This window comes from Falco naumanni, chromosome 18 (genome assembly GCF_017639655.2).
Source record: "Falco naumanni isolate bFalNau1 chromosome 18, bFalNau1.pat, whole genome shotgun sequence".
Classification (NCBI taxonomy): Eukaryota; Metazoa; Chordata; class Aves; order Falconiformes; family Falconidae; genus Falco; species Falco naumanni.
Window position 1 is genome coordinate 2,225,840 of NC_054071.1, and position 24,352 is coordinate 2,250,191.

General features: G+C 50.1%; 1 protein-coding gene across 1 annotated transcript in view; it reads left to right on the top strand.

Annotated features, from left to right (window-relative positions):
- The window catches only part of LOC121099000 (acid-sensing ion channel 2-like), a 102,296-nt gene that overhangs the window by 49,349 nt on the left and 28,595 nt on the right, over positions 1 to 24,352 (top strand). Inside the window, exon 2 of the mRNA XM_040617578.1 lies at positions 3,534 to 3,684. Within this exon, the coding sequence (XP_040473512.1) occupies positions 3,534 to 3,684 (151 nt within the window). The remainder of the gene's footprint in view (positions 1 to 3,533; positions 3,685 to 24,352) is intronic.

Here is a 24,352-nt window from a genome sequence, read left to right on the forward strand (position 1 = left end):
TCAGATGAATCACATCACCCGGTATATACTGATGTTGCTCTTTCTGAACAGCCCTGTCCTTTTTTCCTGATGATCTGATAACGCTCTGAATCCTTCCCTGTTATCAGGGAGCCCAAAAGAGCCTGAAACGAAGAGGGTTCCCTGAAAAAAAACCCACTTATAACTTCCCAAATAAACATTCATGGCAAAGATGAGAAGGTGAAGAACAGTGCAGCCCCCTTTAATGTGAGTTGAAATGAACGCAGATGGTTTTTTGAACTTGGCAAAGTCTTTTTAAATGCTGTTACGAATAGTCTTTTATAGCTTCTTCGGGAAACATGGAAAACTTTGTGGTTGGAGGTCTGGAGTGAGAGGTACCTGCGGTCATCCAGTGCTGTAGTCGGGTGCTGAGCACTGTGGCTAAGCCCAGCTGTGCACAGCTTGGCTGTCTGCAGGGAAATTATATATGTGTGTGTATATATATTTATGTATTTATCTCTTTATCTATAATAGAGCATATATATAAAATATATAGTATGTATTGTAGGTATACTATTACATATAACAACATAATAGCATTACAGAAAATATATTATTATACAAAAATACATTAGAAGAGATATGTAAAGTATATAATATATATTATAATATATATAATGTGTGTGTATATATATGTAATATATACACACTTCTCTCTATATAGCATTTATATATGGTTTGGTAGGGCGCTGTCCATATAGGCTCTGTGGTTTCTGCCGGTGGAGGAGGTGGAAGGAGCCTGCCCTTCTTTTCCTTCTTCCTTTCCCATTTTTTTGGCCCTTCTCGTTCGTTTGCTCGACTGCTGTACCTGTGTCTCCTTCCCACCTGCAGGGCTGAGCCTGGCGGAGGATTCCCCGAAGGCATCCCCCGTCCCTGCTGGAGCATCAGCGCTGCTCTGGGCTGGGGGCTGCCTGGCCCGTGGGGTCCCTGCGCCAGCCTTGTCCTGCAGGGACCTGCTCGGTCCTGCGCCACCTTGTCCTCCTCGATCCTCAGGTCTGCGTAGCCCTGGGGGTGCTCTCCCAGCGAGGGCTGTCGGAGAGGAGCAGCGGGCTCACAGCCCGGGTGGAGGTATCTGCCCGGGGTTTGCTTGGATCGGGAGGGAATATCCCAGCTGTCCTCACTGGCTCTGCTCTGGTTTGCGTTGAGGAGCTGCCTTGGGGCACTTGGGCTCAACTCCTTGTGGATGAAACTTTGTGGAAAGATGTGCTCCAGCTCACCTGGGCACCCGCTGCCATCCCTGTGGTGTTTAAAAGAGCTGTAGATGTGGCACTTGGGGACAGGGTTCAGTGGTGGCCTTGGCAGTGCTGGGCTCGATGATCTGAAAGGTCCTTTCCAACCTAAGTGATTCTGTGATTCTAAAGAGCAGCAGAAAGTCATTGGGGCTTCCTTGGAACTGTCTCCTTGCAGAGTCCTAGGAGCGACACGGGTGATGCCAGCAGCACCTGGATTTAAGCTCCAACTCACGTGGTTCCTGGGGTTGCCGCTGCCCCACAGGTCCATCTCCTGCTGTGCGAGAGGAGCATCTGCCGAGGTGACAGCAGATGAGCTCCTGGCCATGGCCAGCAGCCTCTCATGGACCTTGGGGGGATGGAGGAACGTCCTTTCCTTTTCAAGTCACCATTTGATTTCTTCTTCTGGGATTGGGGTCCCAGGCACGCAGCTGAAGGGAGCCTTGGGTCCCTGTCGTTTTAGATATCATTTGTTGGGTCAACGTGCCCGAACTGGAGGTTTTACAATTCACATTTTTACGGCTCCAAAGGGCTGTATAAAAAGCCCGATAAAATTGCCTGGATTTATTTGGCTGAAAACTGCACTGGGTACATCAGCCTCTAAATCCTTACTCAGCAGTTACACCGCGCCGCTGCTCTCGATAGAAGCTTGCTTGTTTTCCCGTGATTTGTACTAATGTGGGTTTTCTTCCTTCTGTATTTTGAACTGTCCTAATTAGAAATTTTTGACTTCTGCCTTCAAAGCCTATCAGGAGAAACCCATCTACGGGGCACTGGCTGCTAACACAGGCTTACTGTTGTTTGGCTTATCTTTCTGGCTTGAATGGTTTAATAGGTCAGTCCAGTATTAAAATGGGATTTTCACTTGGCTATAAAATCTTTTTTAAAGGGCATCTTTTTTTTCCCCCCCGTAAACACTTCTCTGCATCCTTTTTGCTCCCATTGGAGGTTTTAAAACTTGAATATGGTTTTGTATTTCTCTTATTTGACCTGCTTCCCTGATGCTGTGATGATAAGGCCTATGTCAATATTTGAGGGGAATAAATTGAATGATGGCTCCAGCTCCTGTTTGGTTTTGTGAATCATCTTGGGGTCCTAGGATCTCAACGACTGCGTTAGCCACTTGTGATTTCTGATGGGACTGCAGGCGGCGTGCCGCCTGGTGTTGGGCTCCCTTTGCTCTGAATATTCATTACCGGCGTTCGCCAGTTGCTTACTGATTGCAAAACCTGGCTTTTCTGGAGCCGTGAAGCAGCAGAGCAATTCGGAGATGGCTCACGCTCCCCGTTTCACGCTGGTGCTTCTCAAAAGTCACCACGTGCGATGGTTGGGGGGGTCCTACATGGCTGTGAGCCGTTGTGTCCTCTTTTACTATAGGAAGGAGTTCTGCACGTCCCGCACGCAGTCCGCGCAAGACACAGGAGGGACTTGTGCTTTAACCTGCAGTTTTCCATGTGTTCTCCAAGTTCAGGGGAGGGCTGAGCACCGGGATGCTCAGTGCCTGAGACTGGCAGTGCCACCGCCATCAAAGATGTGACATCTGCTGCCCCACCAAGAGCCGTCCCGCTTGGGAACCCGTGTCAGCCCTGCTTTGCAGAGCTGCTGGTGGCCCTGAACCCCCCCCCGCCCAGGCTTTGCCCAGAGTTTCTTTCCAGAGATGGGCCAAAATGAGACTAAAGAAGAGCAAAAGTCATGGAGGAAATCTTACTTGCCTCAGTGTTTTTAACTCTTCTTATTTGCCCAGTAGTGGTAGAGCGTGGAATTAACGGGATATTGTATTTTTTTGTGCGCAGGCATCGCTGACGTTGGCCCCTGTGGGTGGGGGGCGGTGGGTGTGAGCTGTGCCTGCAGGGTTTGGATTCTGCAGCGGGATGGACGGGGAGCAGTGCCGGCATCCCCATCCTTCAGGGGTGGTCACCTCTAGGTCTGCATCCACCCGCCTGCAGCAGCGGTCGGTGGGCTGAGGCATGAGTTATATTGAAGTACAAGCTCAAGCGCAGCGCGTGTGTGTGTTTCTCAGCGACTTAATGTGGTGTAACATCAGTGAGCTGCTGAAGACGTTTGTTTGCTGCTCTCAAATGGCTTTCCCTTCCTCTCTTCCATCTTTTCTTTTCTGCAAGGAGAAGACGATACACTAAATGATTAAACCGGGTTAGATTTACCTGCAGACATTTCCCTTCGAGCAGCGGCGCGGGGCTGTTTCTCATCCCTCTGCCCGTGTTCGGGTGGGAAGAGCCATTGATTATATGGGAAATATTCTATTATTTCTCTCTTCTCTCCTTGCAGGTGTTTACAAAATATGGGAAATGCTACATGTTTAACTCAGGAGAAGAAGGACGGCCTCTTCTTACCACAGTTAAGGGTGGGACAGGCAATGGACTGGAGATCATGCTAGACATACAGCAGGACGAATATTTGCCAATATGGGGAGAAACAGGTAAGACCTTTTTCCTCCTGCAAAAGTGCATGTACTGATGTTTTTCTTGGAAAGACCATCCCGTCCCACCCCATCCCATGTCTAGGCCAGCTCTAGAAAACAAGAGGAGCCCAGTTGGTAGAGGAATGAGTTGATTTTCTTTCTGGTCCAGCTGGGACCAGCATTTCTGTAGGTTCAGTGCATCAGTGAGTGCTGGACTCGGCAGCAAAGTTTGGGATTCCAAACAGGAGTGCCATCACCTATCCTGGGGCAAGGGTGGGTGCTTGTGGGTGACAGGAGGTGCGGTGTCTCCTTCAGATGCTCCAGCGCGTCCCTCTTCCCTAGAAAAGGCATTTTTGGGAGACCGGGTTCAAGGCAGACCTCCAGCTGCTGCCTGGGTTTTCCTCCTCCTTATCTTCAGGGACTTTTGTTGCCCCAGCTGTGGTTTTTGCGGGGGTCAGTGCTCCTTGGGTGCACCGAGGGCTCAGCTCATTGCACTTGGAGCATTTGGGATGGACAGCATCTGTCTCCTAACTGATGCCAAAACGGCACAGAGGAACTGCTCAGAGACCAATTTTGTCTTTAAGCAGCAAAGGTATTTATTTTGTGCAACATTGGGGAGCTAGCTGATTCGCACCGGGCAAACTAGCTCTGGAGTTTTAAGTGAAAAGTTAGGTATTTATGTGAAATGTTAGGTATTTTATACAGTTTTCATGAGAGGTTGCAACATCTTTACATACATATTCATTTGATTTTGACACCTAATCATTCCATTCATAACAGGTGGGTTCTAGGTGGAGTAAACATTTCAACTTTTTGTTCAACGATTTCCTGACTCATGGTCTCCTTATCTCCTTCAGGTGCCCACCTTATCTTTTCTAATTGTTCAGAGCACATTCCTTTACTTTAACATCGTCAGTGGTACATTCCTTTGACATTGTGGCACCTTTTCTCATTATTTCAAGTACGTTCCTTTCTCAAAGGACAAAACCAACAAAAAAACCAAACAGAGCATCACCCAGAACATGGTACCAAACTCATCCTGACCGACCTGTTTAAGACCTTGCTCCGTTTCGTGATGGATGTAACAGTGTTGGGCACCTCCTGAGGAGCCTCCAGCCGCATCCCAGAGAAGGACAGGGGGGTGATGGAGGGGCTGGGGGCTGCCTTGTGGGCTGCTGGGCTGGGACGGTGGTGCTCGCAGGGGGTGTGGATACGCTGCCTCCTGCATGGGCAGCTCAGCAGCTCCCATCTTCCCAACCGAGCTGCCGCGGTGGAATTTGCTGGAAACTCCGGTGCCAGTTTCTTTCCCAAGCCCTTCTGCAAAACCTTGGGGGGGTGGGAGGCTGGGCACTGCGGGAGGGGAGGTATGGGCAGGGGGCAGCATGGGAGGTGACACGTGCCACCAAAGCCACCCGCGCAGAGCAAGCCTTATCAGTTCTTCGGCAGCTGCAGCTTTCACGAACCCACGTTGACATTTTAAACAAAACATCCCCAAAAAAGTGTTAGGAAATGTGCCAGCCACTCTGTTCCTCTGGCAGGTGTGAGGCAGAGCGTCGCGGTGGGAGGTTTCAGGATGAGGTTGTCTGTGTTTATTTTTGGGTATCAAGAAAGGGAGAGGAGTAAATATCCTTTCAGGCTTTGTGTTGCCATTGCTCTGTCATCCTGTGCAAATGAGTCGCTCCGAGCACCTTACAAACCTCTGCTCCACAGCGAAGGGGGGAGTTGGTTGCATTCCTTCAAAACGTGGAATTTATTTGTGCGGTGTTTGATTTGTACAATTTAAACAGATTCCTGTGGTCCCGTCAATCATGTAAAATTGCACAGGCTTTTCTAGCAAGAGCTTTGCCTTCCAGTTTTTAAGTCGTACTCAAAGAACAGCCTGATCTGGCCCGGGCGAGGGGGAGGAGGTGGTGATTTGAAATAATCATTTCTGACTTGTTGCAGTTGTTTGAAGCCTTTTTCCTTTTAAAGGCAAACCAGTTCACAATCCAGAGTGGGAAGATGAAGTGCATCTTCTACCTCTGATGCTTTTATCATTTTCAGGCTGCCTGGGGGGAGCTCCTGGAGGCAGGGAAGCACTGCAGTGACGGCTGGGGGCTGTAGCGGGCTGGGACAGCACCCCACGAGCGCTGCATGTTCAGCCTCATCGGGTTTTGGACCCCTCTGAGGTTCCCCATGGAGACACAGACCTGTGTAACACCGTTCTCACTTTGGGTTTGCTTTTTGGAGCTGCCTTTTGGAGAATCTTTGGGAGGAACCCATCCAGGAACGTGGTGCCTTTGGAGCAGCACTTTTCTATCGCTGCGGTGCTGGGAGAGGTGGCTCGGTCTCAGCTGGGTAAACTGGACAGTCATTGCACAGGAGGCAAAAAAGGAAAGAAGAAAAAAGCAAGTGGAGAAATAAATAGGGAGGAGAAACGGTGAGGGGGTAGAAGAATCAGTCAAGTCTTGTCCTTGTCATCTGGCGGGAGAAGCTGGGCAGGAGAGCTGTAGCAGCGGGAAGGAGGTTTCCAGTCTGGTACATCCATGCCTATGAGCATCACCGTCATCCAGATGTTGGGTGGGATGGCAGCTTCTGCTCTGGTCACTCTCTTTAGACAGCACACCCTGCACGTGGCAAAGGACTTGAAACCTGAGAGGGGAAAAAAAACTCAACCCCAAATGCATTCGTTGTGGTTTTTTGTTTTTTTTTGTTGTTTTTTTCAAAAGTCTTGTGGCTTTTAGGGTATTTTGAGCCCAGATTTGGCTTTTGACCACGTGTGGAAAGGAGCAGTGGAGCCCTTTGATTTTCAAGATGCTCCTGATTATGTCCTACTGCCTCATCGCCTCACCAGTGCTAATCTCATGCGCATTTAACTTAAATTTGCACTCAGCTCAGAATTAGAGGCATAGGGAGGGATGCTCACATCCCTAGAACTGGGTTGACGCTGGGGGGGCTGGATTGCGCCAGGGTGGTTATTCACGTCTCTGATGACAAAATGCTGTAGGATTCAAGGCAAAACTATATAAATAGGGCTCTTGATTTGGTTAAATGGTGTAGGAGAAGCTCCTGGACTTGTTGCCAGCAAATTTGGCCGTGTTCTTACACAGGACCAGGTAGGACCCGTACTTGACTTTGAAGCTCATGAACTAATCTTTGCCTTTCAACAAGATACTTTTTCATCTTCCACATTCATACAGCGCCTTGTACAAGCTGTCTTCAATCTTCATTGAGCTCTCTGGACACTACCAGAATAAAAATACTAACTATAGTGGTTAATAGTTGCTGTTCCCATGGAAACACTTAGCTCTTCATAGGTAAGCGAAGGAGTTGATTATTTCCAAATATTTGCATAATAATGTAAATGTGTTTGGAATTAAATCTCCTGAGCTGCTACCGCTGGGACTGCACAGACCTGGCTCTCCAGTGAAAAGCTCCGTCAAGGGCGTGCAGCCGTGGTGGGGAGCATCAGCCCTGGCTACGGAGCGGGATGGGGGTGCGCACGGGTGGGATCTTCGCATTGCGGTGCCAAAGCCACCTGTGGGCATGGGGAGGTCTGGCCACGGGATGCCTCCGGAATGGAAGGAATTGAGTTTTTTCTTCCCAGTGAGTGAATATCGCCATTACAACCTGAACTGTTCCGTTCACTCACTTTAACTCTTTAGATACCTCTACGGGCGAGTTCTGCTGCTCCATTTTCCCAGTAGCCACCCCACAGCCAGCACCTGCTCTTTTAGTTGGCTCTTAGGCGGTGATTTTTGTGTGGTTGAGTTACTTCAACCGTTTTTTCTCCACTTTCTCACCTCCACAGCATCCCTCAAGCATGGCTGCTCAAAGCGTTTCCTTTCCCAGCTGTTGTCCCTTGTTAATCCCAAGGTTTCCCAGAGCTCTCTGGAGCGGTCCCCGCCAAGCCGCTGTCTCAGGCACGGCGTCTGTTCCCCATTAGAGCGTCACAGATGCTGGAGATGGAGCAACCTCCATCACCGCAGGCAGGGCTTCCCATGGGCAATAATGCATTTCTCTGGCCCGTTGTGGTGGCCTTGGCTCTTGCTTCCTGCAAGGGTCTGTCCCCTGGAAAACAGCCTCCCAAAGAACCCTCCAGCCCCCAGTTCGGTGCCTCTGCATCCCAGCTGCAGCCCGTGGGACCTTTCCTCCTGCACTCCGGGACCCTCAGACCCCCTGCCAACACACAGAGCACTTGTGGTTCTATCGGATGCAGGTCTGATTTGTACCAATGCCAGGTTCAAACAGCAGCATCTTATCCCCTACGTAGTCCTGTAGCCGCTTTGCTTTTTGCTCCAGATTTGGAGATGCCATAAAACCATGCTCTTCACAGCCCTGCATGAAAATAGTTGGTGCGTGGACTCAAAAAATCCTCCTTTTGCTGTTGGCTGCATGCCTCAGGATCTCAGCTTGCTTTTTCAAACTGTCCTTTGCAATTCAAATAGGCAGCAAAGAAGGAAAATATTATTTCATAGCTTGGGATAGGGCTGCTCCAGGAGCTGCTGCCACCGTGTCACGTTGGCATATGCTTTGCAGTAGAAGAAGTGATTTAATTGTTACTGACTCGGCAAACAAAACGAAGTGTATTGTCATTCTAAAAAGACCTTTACTGAGTATCCATTAATATCTTGGGAAGCTGAAATATCTTGTCTAACAAGTTACTTGTAAGAGAAGAAGATACCTTTTGCTTGACTGTCTGCATATGCAATCCCATTATTTGAGCATGTTAAATTTATGTGCAGTCTAATTTTGGAATAGCGAGTGTACACAGTCTGCTTCAGTCTTGATTTTCAAGTGCAAAGAATAGGGTATTTTGACTGTGTATGGATGTCATGGCATCAGGCAGTCTTGCCATCTTTGGGTGTGCAAAAATATTGTGTCAGGACTGTCAAAATCATGAGGCGTGTGGAAAAAAAAATGACAATAAAAAGAAAAAGAGATGGAAATCTCTGTCTTTGGAATTTTGCAGTTGTAGAATTTATTTTTTCTAGCATTTTGCTTTCACCACGAGGGTCCTAGATGTGAAAAGAGTTGGGAAAATAATTTGTGGCTTGAAGTCTTTACATCACCTTTGTGCTTTAAAGAAAGCCTTAAGACCTTCCAGGTGGGAATCGTGATGCAAAGAAACCCAAAAAACCTTAGAATCCTGTATGGAGGTAAAAGGTTAGATGGAAAGAAATTTATACCGGGAAAAAACTCTTTCCAGTAACCAAGGGGGAAACCAAACCACCATCTCGGAGTAGCGTAGGTGGGAGCTGCAGCCACTCGTACATATGGCACGGAGTCTCCCAAATTCTGTGGTTACACATCTTTGTCTCACAGGATTAGGTGGTGGGGCTGCGGGGGGCGTTTGTTTTATTGCACTTGATAGGGAAAGCGGCAGAAATGCAATCAAATAGAGCAAAAGGAACTCTTTAATTTCTAGCAGCGACTATTTGATTGGAAAGGGAAATCCGCTCCTGGTTAATCTGTCTGGAGTGGCCCAACGTATTATATAGCGACCTAATAGAGCAGCGCAGTAAATTGGAAATCGCTCAGGCTACAGGGCTGTAAATAAGAAATACAATCGGAGAGTTCTGCGTTTGTGTTTCAGGAATTGTTGGATAAAGATGAACATTTCATACCAATTAATCAAGTAACATGCTGAATAAAAAGAAGGGGATGAGAAACGCGCTATAAAATTGCACTAAGAAGAAGCATGAAATCTATAAAGCTGGAGGCTTCAATCCACTTAGGAGACTGTCCCGTAGTGTTACGGGCTGCTGTTGCTTAACTCGACAAAAAACACGGGCTACGAGCATGACCAAAAGGTCTAGGTCATGCAGAGAAAGATCTCAAGCCTGTTTCCTTCACGGCCAACCCATCTGGATTGCCATTGGGTTTGTGCTTCCCAGCAGGGCTTTTTCACGCTCTTCGGAAGCGACGGGTACCAACCTCTGCCATCACGTGGTGGGCGCAAGGGAAAAACCGTCTGTCGGTGCCTGGAGGACGCCCCTCTCCGGGGGGTTGAGGTTTGGGAAAAGGAAAAGCCGACGGTGTGTGGTGGGAGCTTGGGGACCAACCTCTGCCATGCCCGAGGCGCTGGATGCTCACCCTCCCTCCCGGCATCGCTGCGGGGGCAGCTGAGGCGTGTCTGTAGCATTAATCCAAATTAACCAAGGTGCAGGGGGTTTCGGTGGCATTGAATTTCCATGCCGCTGCTTTTCTTCCTCATTAAAGCCGCCTTAATTCCGCTGATCTCTTTCTATTTTCAAATTGAATTTAGGTAAATTGAATTAGGGCGGCTTTAATTTTGAACTGGGGTCTTCACGATGAGCCCTGAATGCTGTAGGAGTTAGCTGGGATTTGTTGGCGGATGCTGGCTCTTCTGAGAGGGGCCGGTTTTGAGTCTCTAAAGGGGGGAAAAGTGATGATGGTGACATCCCTGCTGCGAGGAGAAGCGCTTCTCAGCCAGCCCTGACCTTCTTCCAGCTGTCTGAGGTGGGTTGCTTGCAGAGCTGAGATGTGCCCTGGGACATCCCACCAACACCAGCACAAGCCTCGCTGCCTCGCTTTGTACCCAGCTTGGGGTAGGTCATGGAAGAAGGTGTCCTTCTGGTGGCTTCTTTCTGATGAAGGATAGTTATCAGGGCTGTGTTGAGAGATCTCCTGCCTGCTCTGGGGTTTGGGATACGTAGTGGAGCATCTCGAGGATCTACGCAAAGTTTGGGATGCTCCAAGCATCAGTTTCAAGGGATTTGCAGCACAAATCGTCTGCATTCCCTCCTTGCAACCAGCACCACGGCGATGCTTTTGGCTCAGGACAGGGCTGTGCCTCCTCATTGCTCACAAAAGCCCTGATAACTTCTGGGATCCTGTGGAGAGGACTTGAGGAGGGCGAGAGTGACCCCAGGCAGGTGCAGGTGGCTGGAGGCCAATGCTGCCGAACCTCAAAATTCATCTTGGAAAAGTTTACTGATGCGGGCACAAATTGAGAGCGTTTCCATGGTTTCTTTGAATTTTTTTTTTCTTTTTCTTTTTTTTTCTTTTTTTTCCCCTGCCCTCTGGGATTTTGTGCCAGGCAGGCAAAACAGATTTAAACAGCATCTCTGTGCTGCTGCGATGGGTCTGCGGAGCATCATTCCTGCTCCGCTACAGCATCTTATGGCAAAGATTTTTTTACAGCAAGGAGGGACAGTTGATTTAGCTCAGGGGTCAGATGTCTCCCTCTTCTTGCCCTTCCCCAGAGCCTCCCCAGCTCCAACATTTGGTCTTCAGCTGTGCAGCCTCTGTGCATAACACATTAATAAGCCCAAGCCCTGGAGCATTTGCTTTGCCAGCTGCGGAGAGGCACAAAGCGCTCCCTGTCATTTACTTCTGCATATTAATATGATCAGTGGCGGTTCTTCATAAATCCAGGCCTCCTTTTGCTTACAAAAGATCTGAATCCAAGTGATGGAGGAGGCAGCCTGGGCTCCCCCAGATCACAGCTGCAAAGCCACTGTGCTCCTGGCGTGATCCAAGGGGCTGTTTTGGGTTTACACCGTGGGGAATCGTCTGCAGGCTTTGAGCTACTGGCATTAGCCACGGAGTTTGGGGAAAAGGAAAAAAGGCACTGGTTTGTGCGTCTGCTTCATTTGCAGCTTGTGGAGTTCTAAGTGGAATAATTATAATCAATATAAAACTCATCTGTAAATATAAAACAAGTGGGAAATGACCTGGGAATGGAAGAAGTGATGAGTAGCAGCGGATACATGCCGTGGTAAGATGCTGGGCTGTGGCAGCAGGCTGCACAGGGATGCCCCGTGTACACACGTGCATGTAAAACCTTGAGCACATTTTAAAACAGGAATGAAGTTCCTAGAAATCCGTGTGGTTGGTCCTGGCTCCGGGGCTTCTTGGGAGCTTTTGCAATTTCTCTTCCATTATGAGGATGCTGCGAGCAGTTACCTCCTGTGTGCAACCGCAGCTGCCTTCGGGCTGCTCTTTCACAGGTGAAACTCTTGTTTTCCTTGGAAGGGTTGGTTCTCAATTTCATTTATTAATTAAAATAAAAGAGGAAAGAGGAGGGGGAGAAGGCAGGGCAAGGTGTGTATAGGAGTAAATTGTCTTCTCCAGCACTTTGCAGCCCAAAGCATTTTCACCAGCTGATTAACAAACAGGGGGTGTACATGTAACGGCACAGGTGGGTGCTCCCTCTGGAAGGAGGAAAGACCAGAAAGGCTTTTGTTATTCACAGTAAGACTTACACGGTGGTTTGAGGTGGAGATAATGATACTGAATTCAGCTGGAAGCTGCAGCTGGGACGTGGGGAGCCGGAGCAGGATGGTTTTGCTTGGCATTTAACTGGGACGCTTGCGTTAATGCCCCTGTCATTACAAAAGAAGCATCCCAGGATCCTGAATTAACAACCTTCCCTCCTGATTAGCTTCAGCTAATCTTTTACTAAGGAATGACGGATAAGACACGCTGGCATCTTCACTGCAGCTTTACTCATGGTCTTCAGGGGATGCGGCAGTGCGCTGCCTTGCTCTCGGTTTTGCGGGGGGTGGTGGGTCCTGTGTGGCTGCGGGGCCACGGACACCTTTGGTGGTGGACGTCCCTCCCTGGCTCCTCTCCCACCTTGTCTCCCAGCAAGCCAGAGCAGAGCAATGGATCTTGGCTGGTGCTGGATGAGCGTAGAGCCCCAGAAAGGCACAAAATAAAAATCTGAGTGAGTCAAGGCAGCCACGGAGCCGTAAAGGGCTTTGGTACCGAGGGCAAGCCTCGTGCGTCGGCTGGTTATGAAACTGCGAGGTTGCCTGGTGGTAATTGGTGTGTTCAGAGCCCTGCACAGACACCTCTGTGCCAGAAATACTTTCGATTACAATCTGCGGTGAGAGCCCATAAAAGCAACGAAGAAGATTGAACTAGGGTAGTAATTTGTTGTGTGACATCAAACTCATCCTCAGAGAGTCAAATTCTCTTTGCTGCTTACAGCCTTTCTGCATCAATCTCCTCTCGCTTAAATACCAGCGATTAATTGGTACCACAAAACAACTTCTGCTGAACCGCAGGCAGTGCTGCGAAGGGAGAACGCCGCTTTATCTGCAACGATGCAAAGGTTTGGCATTACCAGGCAGCAATAATGAGCCATGGCAATTGAAAACCACCCCAAACCCCAGCGACACGTCCTTCTGATGACTTGGACATCCAAAGAGATCAATGGTACCTATAAAGCAGCAGTGGCCTTGAACGTAAATAACACCGAGGGGTGAGGGCCAGGAAAGCTTGTTGCTTTTTTGCAGTAGGAAAGTCTGATCTCGGATCAGCTCGTGAAAGGCAGCTTGACCTTTAGGAGGCTGTTTGGTGTCACCTAAAGGGAAGGCGTAAAATGTGCTGCATCTTGGACCTTTTCCTAATGAGAGCAAGAATCCGTTCAATTAGCCAGGTTTCCCGGGGAGAAAAGGTCAACGTGATTTCCACCTTCCAGCAGCCCCCTGACAACCAGAGCATCCACAAAATGAGGCTGCCACTAAAAATTAATTATGTTTGCCTGAGCACACTCATCAGTAGTGCTGGAGTGAAGAGAAGCAGCTCAAAGGTTGCTTGGGTTTTTGTGTCTGGGCTGTGTCATTAAGGTTGTCACATAACCAATATACTCCCGTTTGTGGTGAATTGCTCTCCAGGGCTGCTCGATGTTATCGTAGAGCTGGAGAGAGGCAATGGAGTTATTGAAAAAGCTGTTTTTTCTCTTGTGTGATGGAGCAGGTACTGCTTTTCCCATGTACCTAGGAAATCGTCAGGGGCTGATCCCCGTTCAGGTTGCCCCAAGGATTGATGCTGGCCATCCAACACGGCTTGTGGAATGAAAGGACTTGTGCGAGGGGGGTTGATTTCAACTTGGTATGAAAACCAAATGATTGGTTGTTTTTGATAAATAGGGGGAAATGTTCATTTATAGCCAGTTTTTAAGCTTCTGGATTTCTGAGCCCAAAACAGGTGCTGGTTTTAGCCGTCAAGAAGAACATCTCAATAGCTTTGGCAGCTGGTAAGTGACCATGCGCCTGAAACTTCTGGGCTTGGGATTCCCTCAGCAGGGAGTGGAGACGGGTCAGTAGCATCCCTGCACTTTGTCCATCAACCCCTCTGGTCCCCAAGATGAGCTTGATGCTGAGGTCCTGCCCCAGGAGCTCATCCTAAGGAGTGTGTTTCAGACCATCCTAGTGCAATCCGCACATCGTGCACTGTCCTCTAGGTCCAGTTTGTGCCGGTTTGGCAGTAAGATGCTCCAAATTAAAAAAATAGAATAAGATCACAGTGCTTGCGTGCTGCAGGTATCTCATCTCTTACTTCCCCAGCACCCAGTCTGTACAGACACGTAGGTGCAGAGCAGTTAAGACGTGGCTGGGAAAGCTGCTGGGAAATTCCTGTGCTCCTGATTGAGAAGGTGTGTGAGCTACTGGGGCAGCAAGGCTTCATCCTCGGTGGGGCTGCTATTAGCCACCACAGTCTGATGTCCCCAGTCACATAGTGCTGTTAAACTGAAGGCTGTATCGATGACTTAATGGGAAAATCCTTTAAGGGATGTAGAAGCTTCACAAGCTTTTCTTAAAAAAAAAAAAAAAAAAAAAAGCTCCAAAGTCAGAAAACGTTCATTTAAGGCAAAACTAAAGGAATAAAAACTAGAAGCCAGCTTTGGGAAATCTGGTAAAGCAGAGATAAAGCACCTAAAATCAACAGATACGTGCTACAAAGCAACGCCGCATGGCATTAAAATTAAATATGCATTTCATGCTGCAGATTTCATTTCACTCTTTGTGGCTGGTGTGTAAAGTTAAATGTCCGTAGCCAAAATACAAGCACTCAAAATAGCAAGAATTCACAGGGTAGTAAGGAGGCATGAGAAGAAGCCTGGCACGGCCAGTATTGTGGCTCTCAGCTGGTGGCACCGAGGTGGCGAGGTTGGGGGGCTGCTGCCCACAGCCCCAGCCTTTGCTGTCCCAGGGGCTACAGAGGTGCCTGCAAACGTCTCTGGTTTTATTGCTATTTTTTCTGAGCGCTGGGAGCGAGGTGGTGGCAGTGCTGGTGAGGTGGCGCAATGCTCTCTGGATGCACCAGTTTTCCGTGAGGATAATCCATGTCATTACCCCCCATCTCTGGTCTTGCCCCTTCCCCGAGTGTCTTCATCTCCCTCCTGGAAGACGAAGAGCTCAGCACATAATCATCAATCTCACAGAGGTACCAGGAGATTTTGTGGCTAGAAAGCACTTTGAAGATAAAAGTCATTTGCAAGTGCTAATTAAATTTAATTGCATTAATCTCTTTGGTGCTGGGATCATCGTTTTGCTCCGACTTTGTCCAGCCGGTAGCGACACGGGCTGTGGTTCATGTTTGAGACTTCCCAGGAGCTTCCTAAGGCCGTTGCTGCAGCCCCGGCGCGGCAGTGGGAGCGTTTCCCCTCCCGTGGATGCTCTGGAAGCATTTCTCTTGCGCTGAGCACCGCGAGTAGAACCCGACAACCTTCTCTTAAAAACATCATTGCTTCAGCCAGCTCTGCAGGAGCAAATAACGTGCCTTTCGTGAGATATGGAGCAAATCAAATCTGCCTTTCCTTAGATAACGCAGGACTTGGTGAAGGAAATCAAGGTGCCCCAGTGCCTGGGCAGCAGGTGGGAACGCTCCGTGAGGCTTTCCTGCAGCCCTTGGTGGCCGCTCCTTGACTCATCTCGTTTCACCATCAGGCAGCATCCCCAAATTCACATTGTCCTTCCAGTTTTGGCTCTCTCCTTGCTCGTTTACAAGACAAACAGCCAGCGGTCCCTGTGGGGCGTCTCTGCCGCAGAGCACACCCGGCCCTGCCTGCACCGTGTCTCGTTGCAGTCGTGCAAAGCGCTGGAGGGAGTTGTAGGTGGCAAAGAGCATCAGGAGCGCGCTCCTGGATGGCTGGAGAGCAGGTAAAGATATCTCAGCAGAACAGAAAAGCAGACGGGGGAAAAAAAAAAAAACCAACCCACAAAACACCACAGCTAAAAGAGTTGTGATTAATTATTCAGCTTTTACGGAGGTTAAAAGGAGGGCAGGAGAGAGTCAAAGCTCTGCGAGCCGCGCGTTTCTGCCGCTGTGTTTGCTAGATCCGTGATGGTCAGGTGTGTGGAGGGAGGATGAAAAGGGAGAAAAAAGCTGTAGCGTTGCGAGGTCGGTGCTGGTGGTGCCGTGGCTGGTGGTGGTGGCCCCGTCGTTGCAGTGATGCGGTGGTGGCACCTGCTGCCCCGTGAGGTCCTCAGCAGTGCCTGGGGTTTTTCTTGGGGAGGTGGGTGTTGAGACGGGCAGGGAGCCAAGGCTGTCTGGTTTGGGGAGGAAACCTTCAGGTTTGGGCAAGGCTAAGCTGGGGAGCAAGGGAGGGACAACCTGTGGTGGGTGAGTGAAGGACAGATGGCCTTGAGTGGTGGGGAGGACACTGCGTGAAGCCCTGGGAAGATGCCTTCTCCTCCTGCTGTCCCTTGTGCCCATCACGAAGGGGGAACCCATCTTGACTGGAGGCTTGAGGGACAGGTTGGCTGTGTGCGACCACGGCTGCCTTCGGGCTGCTCTTTCACAGGTGAAACTTTTGTTTTCCTTGGAAGGGTTGGTTCTCAAGTTCATTTATTAATTAAAATAAAAGAGGAAAGAGGAGGGGGAGAAGGCAGGGCAAGGAGTAAATTGTCTTCTCCAGCACTTTGCAGCCCAAAGCATTTTCACCAGCTGATTAACAAACAGGGGGTGTACATGTCACGGCACGGGTGGGTGCTCCCTCTGGAAGGAGGAAAGACCAGAAAGGCTTTTGTTATTCACAGTAAGACTTACACGGTGGTTTAAGGTGGAGATAATGATACTGAATTCAGCTGGAAGCTGCAGCTGGGACGTGCGGAGCCGGAGCTCCCCACGTGGTCCATGGACGGGGGTCCATCGGAGGAGGCTGGGACTGCCGTGAGGCACCCCTGGGGTGGGGGGTGGTCTCCCAGGGCTCTTCCAGCCCCAGCTGTTGAAGATGGGTCACTTGGCAGCCGTGGGGACCCTGGCAGGGCTGGCCTTGCCCGCTGCAGCGCTGCGTGTGGGTGATGTTACGGGGGACTTGAGCTGCTGGCACGTTGGCATCTTTCTTCTTGTTCAGGGGACGTTTCTCACGCTTCCTCGTTTTTTGGCCAAGTGAGGTGTGCCGGGTCACGGCTGCTGACGGGGCTGGGTGCCTTTCCTACCGACTGGCAGCAGAGCGAGATTGCAAAGCCACGCAACAATAAAAAATGAGCCGGTTTAGAGCCGTGTGGTACGTGGAGGCATCACCGCCTGGGAGGAAGCCCGAGCATCTCGGGGTACCTGGGGTTGGGGTCGGCGTGCTGCCATCGCCGGTGTGCGCTTTGCTCCCAACCCCCCTGCAAACCTGGGGAGTTTTAGGAAAGGGGACTGCGCCTGTGTGTTTTGTTTATTATCAGGTTTTAATATTTTTGTTGTGGTTATTACTTCCACTACTACTGTTCAAGGAGAAGCTTAGAAAGATTAAGAGAGGGAAATGCCATCTGCGGAGTTTGGCCAAGTGACAAATTGTACTACATGATGTTGTTACTTAAATATTCTGGAGAACAGCAGAGAAGAGGAGTGATTGCCATTGACTTCTTGCAAATATGTATGTACAGAGGCAAAAGTCTGGGTTTTTTTCCAGCAGAAGGTCAGCATGAGAAAAGCAAAATAGGTGTCTCTGGAGGTGGGGATGTGAAAGAGGTTTCTGCTATTAAGCAGCCCTGTGGCGGGCAGCTGGAGGCAGAAATCCTTCTCTCCATGGGGAAAGGGCAAAGGTAGGGAAGGATTCATGTCGGGACCCGGAGAAAAGGGGCCCTGAGCCAGCTCTGCTTTTCCTTGTGACCCGGTCACCTTTGGTCCAGGGCAAGAGACCTTCAGCTTGCAGGGATGTTGGTTTTGAAGTCTTACGTTCAGGCAAGAAACCCATTTCCCACCAGTGCTGAGCACCACGGTGCTGTGCGCCCAGCGCTGGCACTGCAGCCATCCCGCAGCCTCCCCAGACGAACTGATTTTGTGACCCTTCAGCACCTGCCACAAGGTCTGAATCCGGCCCAGGCTGCTGGTCCCAGTGGGGGAGCAGAAGGTCCCCCCAGTTTGCTCCTCTGGGCTGTTTCACTGGTGGCTTTCTCCATCACTTCGCCAACCTCTTCCTCCAAGGGTCCTGGCGCTGGACTCCCGTTAATCCCGGGCTGGGGCTGAGGCCAGCTCGGTGGGGTGACAGCATCACAAGGGATGTCAGAGCTGGCTTGGCAGGGGGGACATGGCAAAAAAAATCCCATTTATTTCAGTGATGTCCCAATTGAGATGCATTTCTCACGCTCCAGGCTCTTATCTGAGTGTGTTCCCAAGGGAAAAATTGACACATTTTAACATTACACAGCAGTTTGTTATACTCCATCCCAGGAGCCAGGAACAATTTATCTTCAGTGTCTCATCGTAATGCCCTTCAGTGCAGATATTTATTTCTGTAGGGGTAGCAATGGCCTCACGGGGTTGTTTGTATAATGTTGCATGGGCTTCTGTAAAGACTTCAATAATAAAACCAATAATTAAGCATTATTGCTGCCATACAAGTTAGTCTTCAATGGGTGGAAGCTGCAAACTCATAGAAGCAAAAACACTTGCACCTCTGGCTCCTGGCTCCCCCCCACACACTGCGGCCAAGGGAGCAGGACCAAGGCTTTGGGGGTGCGTTTGGTCATTTTGCTGCCCCGGGGGGGGGTGGGGGGCTGCTGCCGTAAGGATGCTGAGCGGGTCCCGTGGACGCAAGGACCCTCTTGCTGTACCAGAGTGAGAACTGAGGTTTCCAGAGGCAAAATCTTTCCTCGAGGTTGGCATTGGGGTCTATCAAGAGGTAACGATGCAGATCTTTGGGGCCAGGTCAGAGCGGGGAGATGTGGGAGGCGGCGTTTGCATCTTCAGAACCGCGGTGGTCTGGTTCCCCCACCTGACCCTCCCATGGTTTTGCTTTCTGGTTGCAAAAGCAGGTGCAGTCATGCACGGTGCCCACCAGGATGGTGGAGGACCTCAGCCTTTCACCGTGACCCACACAGCCTGGAGTGAGCTGGGGGGCTGCCCGTGAGCCTGTGCAGCCAAAATCCCTTTGGGCTTTGAAAGGGCATCGATTCTCCTCGAAGAAGGGATGGTGGTGTCCTGGCTTCAGTACCACAGGGTGGGATTGATGCTGTCCATGCTAGCAATACACTTTCTCCATGAACCTGTATTGTTGGCTCCAGACCTTTTGATTTCCAGATTAAATTGACTCACCGTTAGCTTATCCTAGTTTGGATTATTTTTTTTTTTTTTTTTTTTTTTTTTACAAATATTTTCCTTTCAGTGGAAACACTCTGCTCCCGTCTGGTGTTTGCCTTTGATGTATTTTTAGAGAGGATTCATAGCCTTCATCTCGCCAGACGATACACAACCCAAGCTGTGTTGGACTCCTCCCAAATGCCGGGTTCCCCACTGCTCTTCCCATCCCAGCAGCTTTGGTGTGCTCCTTTCCCCATCTCCATCCATCGGGCTCCAGTCACCAGAGCTGACGACAGTATTTCGGATGAGGTTCCACCAAGGACTCCGTTGGAGTCCCCTGGCTTGCAGGGTTCATTTCTTTGGGTATCTGGGCACCTGAGAAGGTGGGTTTGGGTGATGAACAGGGTGATGGAGCTCTGAAAGCTGGGGTGGAGCCATCCCACCCTCCGTCACCTGTGAAAAAGTGGTTTCTCATCCAAATGAGTCAAGCAGCCCCCGAAGGATGGGGTGGGTATCACCCATCCCTCCGCGTGGGCTACGGAGGGACCCTGGTGACCACCTGAGAGTTGACGGGCAGCTCTGAGCTGGCCAAAGCACGAGGCAGCAGATGTGTTCCCTCTTTATCTCTCTTGAAAACTCACCTCATCTCCCCAGCACCTCCGCAGGGTCCAGCTGCGCCTCGAGCTTTGTCCTGTGGCTGCATTTCACCCCCTGCCTGGTCTTTCCTGCTGCTGTTTTCTCCCTGTGCCTTGCAAAAATTCAGAAGCAAACTCCAGTATCAGCACCGCTGTTTTCCACTTAAATCTCCAGGTTAGCGCTGACTGATTCTTTTTCTTTTGTGTGTGTCGTGTTGTCCCCCCCACCCCCCCCCCCAGCAAAATTCATTGCAGCGCTGCAGGCCACGCTAGATGTAATTTTCACAGGTTATTTTTATCAAAGGAAAATATTAGCCTGCCTGCTGCCAGATGAGATCTGTCTGTGCCTTGCCGGCCTTGCCGTGGGCAGTGCACTACAACACAATGCAAATATTTTTATATATAGCATCCTCCATATGCGGCGCTGGGGGATGGCAGGAGGAGAGAGGGCTGGAGCGGGGAGCACCAAGGGGTTTGGGAGGGCAGGGGGAGGGGGGTGGAGATGCTGCGAGGAAGCAACGATGCTTTGGGCTGAAGGTGGGACATGTACGGAGAGGGAAAATCCTTCCCTGGTGCAAAAAGGGTTGGGGTTTGGTGTGGGGATGCTGGGAGGGGTGACGGCATCTTAGGAGGGCGGTGGTGGGAAGCAGAAGGGACCCGGGGGGAGCACCACCTCCTGCGGCCACCCGCTCTCCCCGCTTTGGCAACCCTCATCCTGAAAAACTGCCGTAAAATAGGAGGTCACGGATGAGCTAACGAAATAGGCAATACGAAATTCTGCACTCCCCAGGTAGACTTCTGGTTTTTCTTCTGTTAAGGTCTAAAATCCATTGGACTGCTAGTGGAAAAAAGTTACCAGGTGGGAAGTTTTCTGAAACTTCTTGTAGAAACGTGTGGAAAAATACTAAATCCCTCTAAAATATCCTGCATCCCAGTTGTCGAAGCATTGCTTTGAATACAAGACGAAGACTTACACCCTTGTATCCCTGAGTTAGAGCAGGGGATTGGGGTTTCTTTTTATCTTTTTTCCTTTTTCCCCCACCTCCAGAAAAGTCAGCTGTTGTTTTCAGGTCTGGCTTGCTCCTTTCTAGGCAACGCTTTGAAATATCAACCAAATATATAAGCAGGAGAAGCATTTTCCTGAGCGATGTAACTAAAATACTTGGGGTTTTTTCCCTACTCTAATAGACTATCTCTTCCCTGGAATTTTGTAATCATAAACGGCTTCTGAGGCGCATCCTTTTCCATTAAAATAAGTGTTTACTTAGTTGCCAAGTTCACCAAAGTGCTTTGAAATTACATCACTCAAAACACCCGACATTTATAGGCAATGCAGATTAAATAGACATAACTACAGCTGTCAGTGCAATTCAGGCAGGGCAGACGGAGTCAAGGTTTCTCAAAATGGTAAAAATCTCTCTGCCCGCCACCTGTCTTCAAATGTCCTTGTACCGGCAGTAATTTTATTTAATTGGATGCTAACTCCAAAGCTTTCCCATCCAGCCTGGCTTTGTTTTCCGAGAGTAATTGCTTTTCTCCGAAAAGATGCAAAAGCACATGGGACCAGCTCCGGAGGTGGGCTCTGGCAGCAGAGTCCTGCTCCTGTGGGGACTTCTGGGCTTCAGCCTGTCCTGGGGAGTGACCAGGAGGAAATAAATAGTTGTAAGAGGGTTATTACTCCTTGGAGAGGCTGCAGAAAGGGGAAAGCGGGCGGCTGATGGTGAGATGCAAGCTTGGCTCGAGAGGGAAGTCTTGTCCTTGCAGAATAAAGGCCCAGCGGGAGCAAATCCTGGTTATCTGCTGGTGGTGCTGGACCACTGTGAGCTCTGCAGCATCCTCCAGGATGGAAAATTAAGCACAGATCCTGTGGAGGAGCTGGACCTGGTACAGCTTGCTTTGATGACCCGCGTGGACCTTGTGGTCCCATGGAGGCTTTCACTGCAGGTCAGGGTGGTGATGGTGATGGGTTCATCACAGGGGATGGTGACCCACCACAATCATCATCATCCTCTCTCCTACTCTGGGATCATCGTGCCTTCCCACAGGACCCACGTTCCCAGACAGGTGTCAGGAGGCAGGGGGGCTTCCTGGGGACCAGTGATGCTCAGAGCTGGGAGATCTCCCTGGCACCTCTTTGGACCTCCAGTTTGAGAAACCTCATCCTGCTGACTTCTCTGCCCCGTACCTGGAGATGACATCTCCCTTTTGCAGTGCCAAAAGCTGGTGGACCCCTGGGCTCAGCCTCCGAGGTGTCCCGGTCCCCTCCGCCCATCCATCCGCCCTGAAAGGGACAGCAGCAGAGCCAGGACCCAGCCTTGGCACTGGGAAATCTGCTTCCATCTGGCTCTGCTACCAGCCAAAATTAGCAGCAGCTCTTTCACCATTTAATATTTCAAGATGTTCTGGGGGAAGCGGCGAGGCTCCTGGAGGGGGAGGGTTGGGGAGGGATGTGCAAGAACTGCTTCTGCGCCTTTAAAATGTGTCCTTTCTTATTTTTATTTTTTTTTCCCAATAATTTCTGTCCCTGCAGTGGCAGCAGCTTGCCAAAGCAAAAGCCGGCAGATGGGTGGCCCAGGGGGCCGGCACCCCTAGCTCTGGATGCAGGGAATATTTCTCCCCTCCAGAGGAAATATCTCTCCCACCCCTGCTCCGTATTTCTGGCAGCAGCTCCCAGGGATGGAGAAGATACCAGGGTGGCTCTGACCACCCTCTTAGTTTTTGGCTATCCTCCCGCCCACGGTCACCCTTCTGTGCCACACGTGATTCCCAAAGGATGCCGAGGTGGGAAGGGAATTTATTTTCCTTCCCCGCCAAGGAGCGACGGTATGAGCAGCACAAGGAGCCACCACCCCCCCCCTGCCCTGGCTTGACCCCGCCTGTAAAGCAGGTTACAAGACACTTGTTTCCCCACTTTAATGATTAAAGTTTAAGCTTAATAGGAGAGGAGCAAGGAACTGAAATATTCATTTGCCGGCTCCTCGCCGTCCAGCAAAACCACTTTAAAGAGCTCTGGGCTTGGCTTGCTGGAGACCTGCGGGTTTCTCCTGCCCCGTATATTATGTAAGAAGCTTTTTAATAATATACGTTGAGACATATGGCCCCTCAGATTTAGTACGCAAATGCAATATGCTTAACTAAAAATAGCGGATATGCTTAATGTAGTTTGTTACAACACCTTCTGTTACTTGGTGAGTAATGAATCGCGACTGCGCTTTACAGAGAGCTTGGGATGGAGGGAGCAGGCAAAACCCTCTGCTCCGAGCTTGCCTTTCGTGGGCAAGGAGCTCCATCGTGTCCCGTCTCACGCCTCTTCCAGCACCACAAACAGATAATTAAGTAGAAGATGCCCCCCAAAAATGCTTAGCGGGGGATTAAGGAACGAATTGCTGGTAGGCAAGCTTTGGGTCCCAGGCAGGTGTAGTTGTTGCCTTGTATTCTGGAGCGTTAGCTTGTGGTCTGGGGTTTGTAGCCCATATAGATTTTCCCTGTTGAGGCTGTAGGAGTCACGCAGTAGTTAAATCCCAGCAGTGCCAGGTGAAAAGCATCGGCTCCGTGCCCTTATCCTTTGGGATTAGTTGGCAGAGACCTCACTGCTGCTTTTCCAGCCTTTGGGCCATGGGAAGAATCTCCCCTTCAGCCTCCCTCTTGCAGGCTCTGCAGGCAGAAGGCTTTTTTTATCTTCTCTCTTCTTTTTGTGCACATTCCTCCTCGCTGAAGCAAAGAGAAATAACAAACCAGAGGTGTTATTTCGTGGGGACAGTTGGGACAGCAGTGCTCCCATCCCCTTTGCAAGGCGGTCGAGGTGGGGAAGCAGCCCCCCATGCTCCCATTGCAGCCCCAAAAGCCAGGCTGTCTGCACCTTTCAGATACAAGAGATGAGGTTTTTCATAAAAAAAAAAAAAAAAAAAAAAAAAAGAAAGAAAAGGGAAAAAAAACCCCCACCAAACACCTCTGAAATACTCTGACTGTATCCCAAGAGATAAAGAGGAAGGTTTGATTTACCTCTACAGCTAACCAAGCTACCTTGCTTGCCTTTAACACAAGCTGGTGGCCTTTCATCCTGGTAGCTCTTTCAGGTGCAGGGCTTTTGGGTTTAATTTCCCAGAATAAATCTTTAACCTTGCACACGAAGCACCTGATGACTTGCTATAGCGGAGCTTGTCACAGAGTGCTGCTGTGCTGCTCTTCATCTGCTCTCCAGCACCATCAAAGGCTTGAGATTGTCACTGATGTGCTGGAGCCACATCTACCTGGGTTCTTCGGCTCCTGGGCGATGCTTGCGGGGGTCTCACATCACTTTCCACCTCCGTGAGAGAGAAGTTGGTCCATCAGGAGACAATCCTTTTTCCCCCCGTCATCCCAACCCTGGTTATGGGAGAGGACCAGGGGAACGTGAAGCCCCCGTTGCAGGTTTTCAGCAGCGCTTTGAGGCGGCAAGGTTTGATTTCGTAGCTACGGGGAAGGGTTTGTAGAGAGAGAAGCTGGTTACCTTGATCAGTTCCTTAGCTCCGAAAAGGGAACGCCTGAATTTCCCATTGGGGCACAGTTGTGCTTATCTGATCCTATCGTAGCTGCTCGTGGAGATGAAGGAGTTGCCTTGGCTCAGTGGAGGGGAGCTGCACCACCTCGGACGTGACTCATCCTGCTGTAGACATCTCCCTGGGATGGGATGAATCACTCCGGGGCTGCCTACCTCCTTCCTTTGGTGACAGAAACCTGAAAATAGATGTTAAGTGTCCTGAGCTGAGCCCAGGGCTTGCCCGGAGCTGGCGTTGGTGCTGCCGGCAGCGGGGACCCTCCAG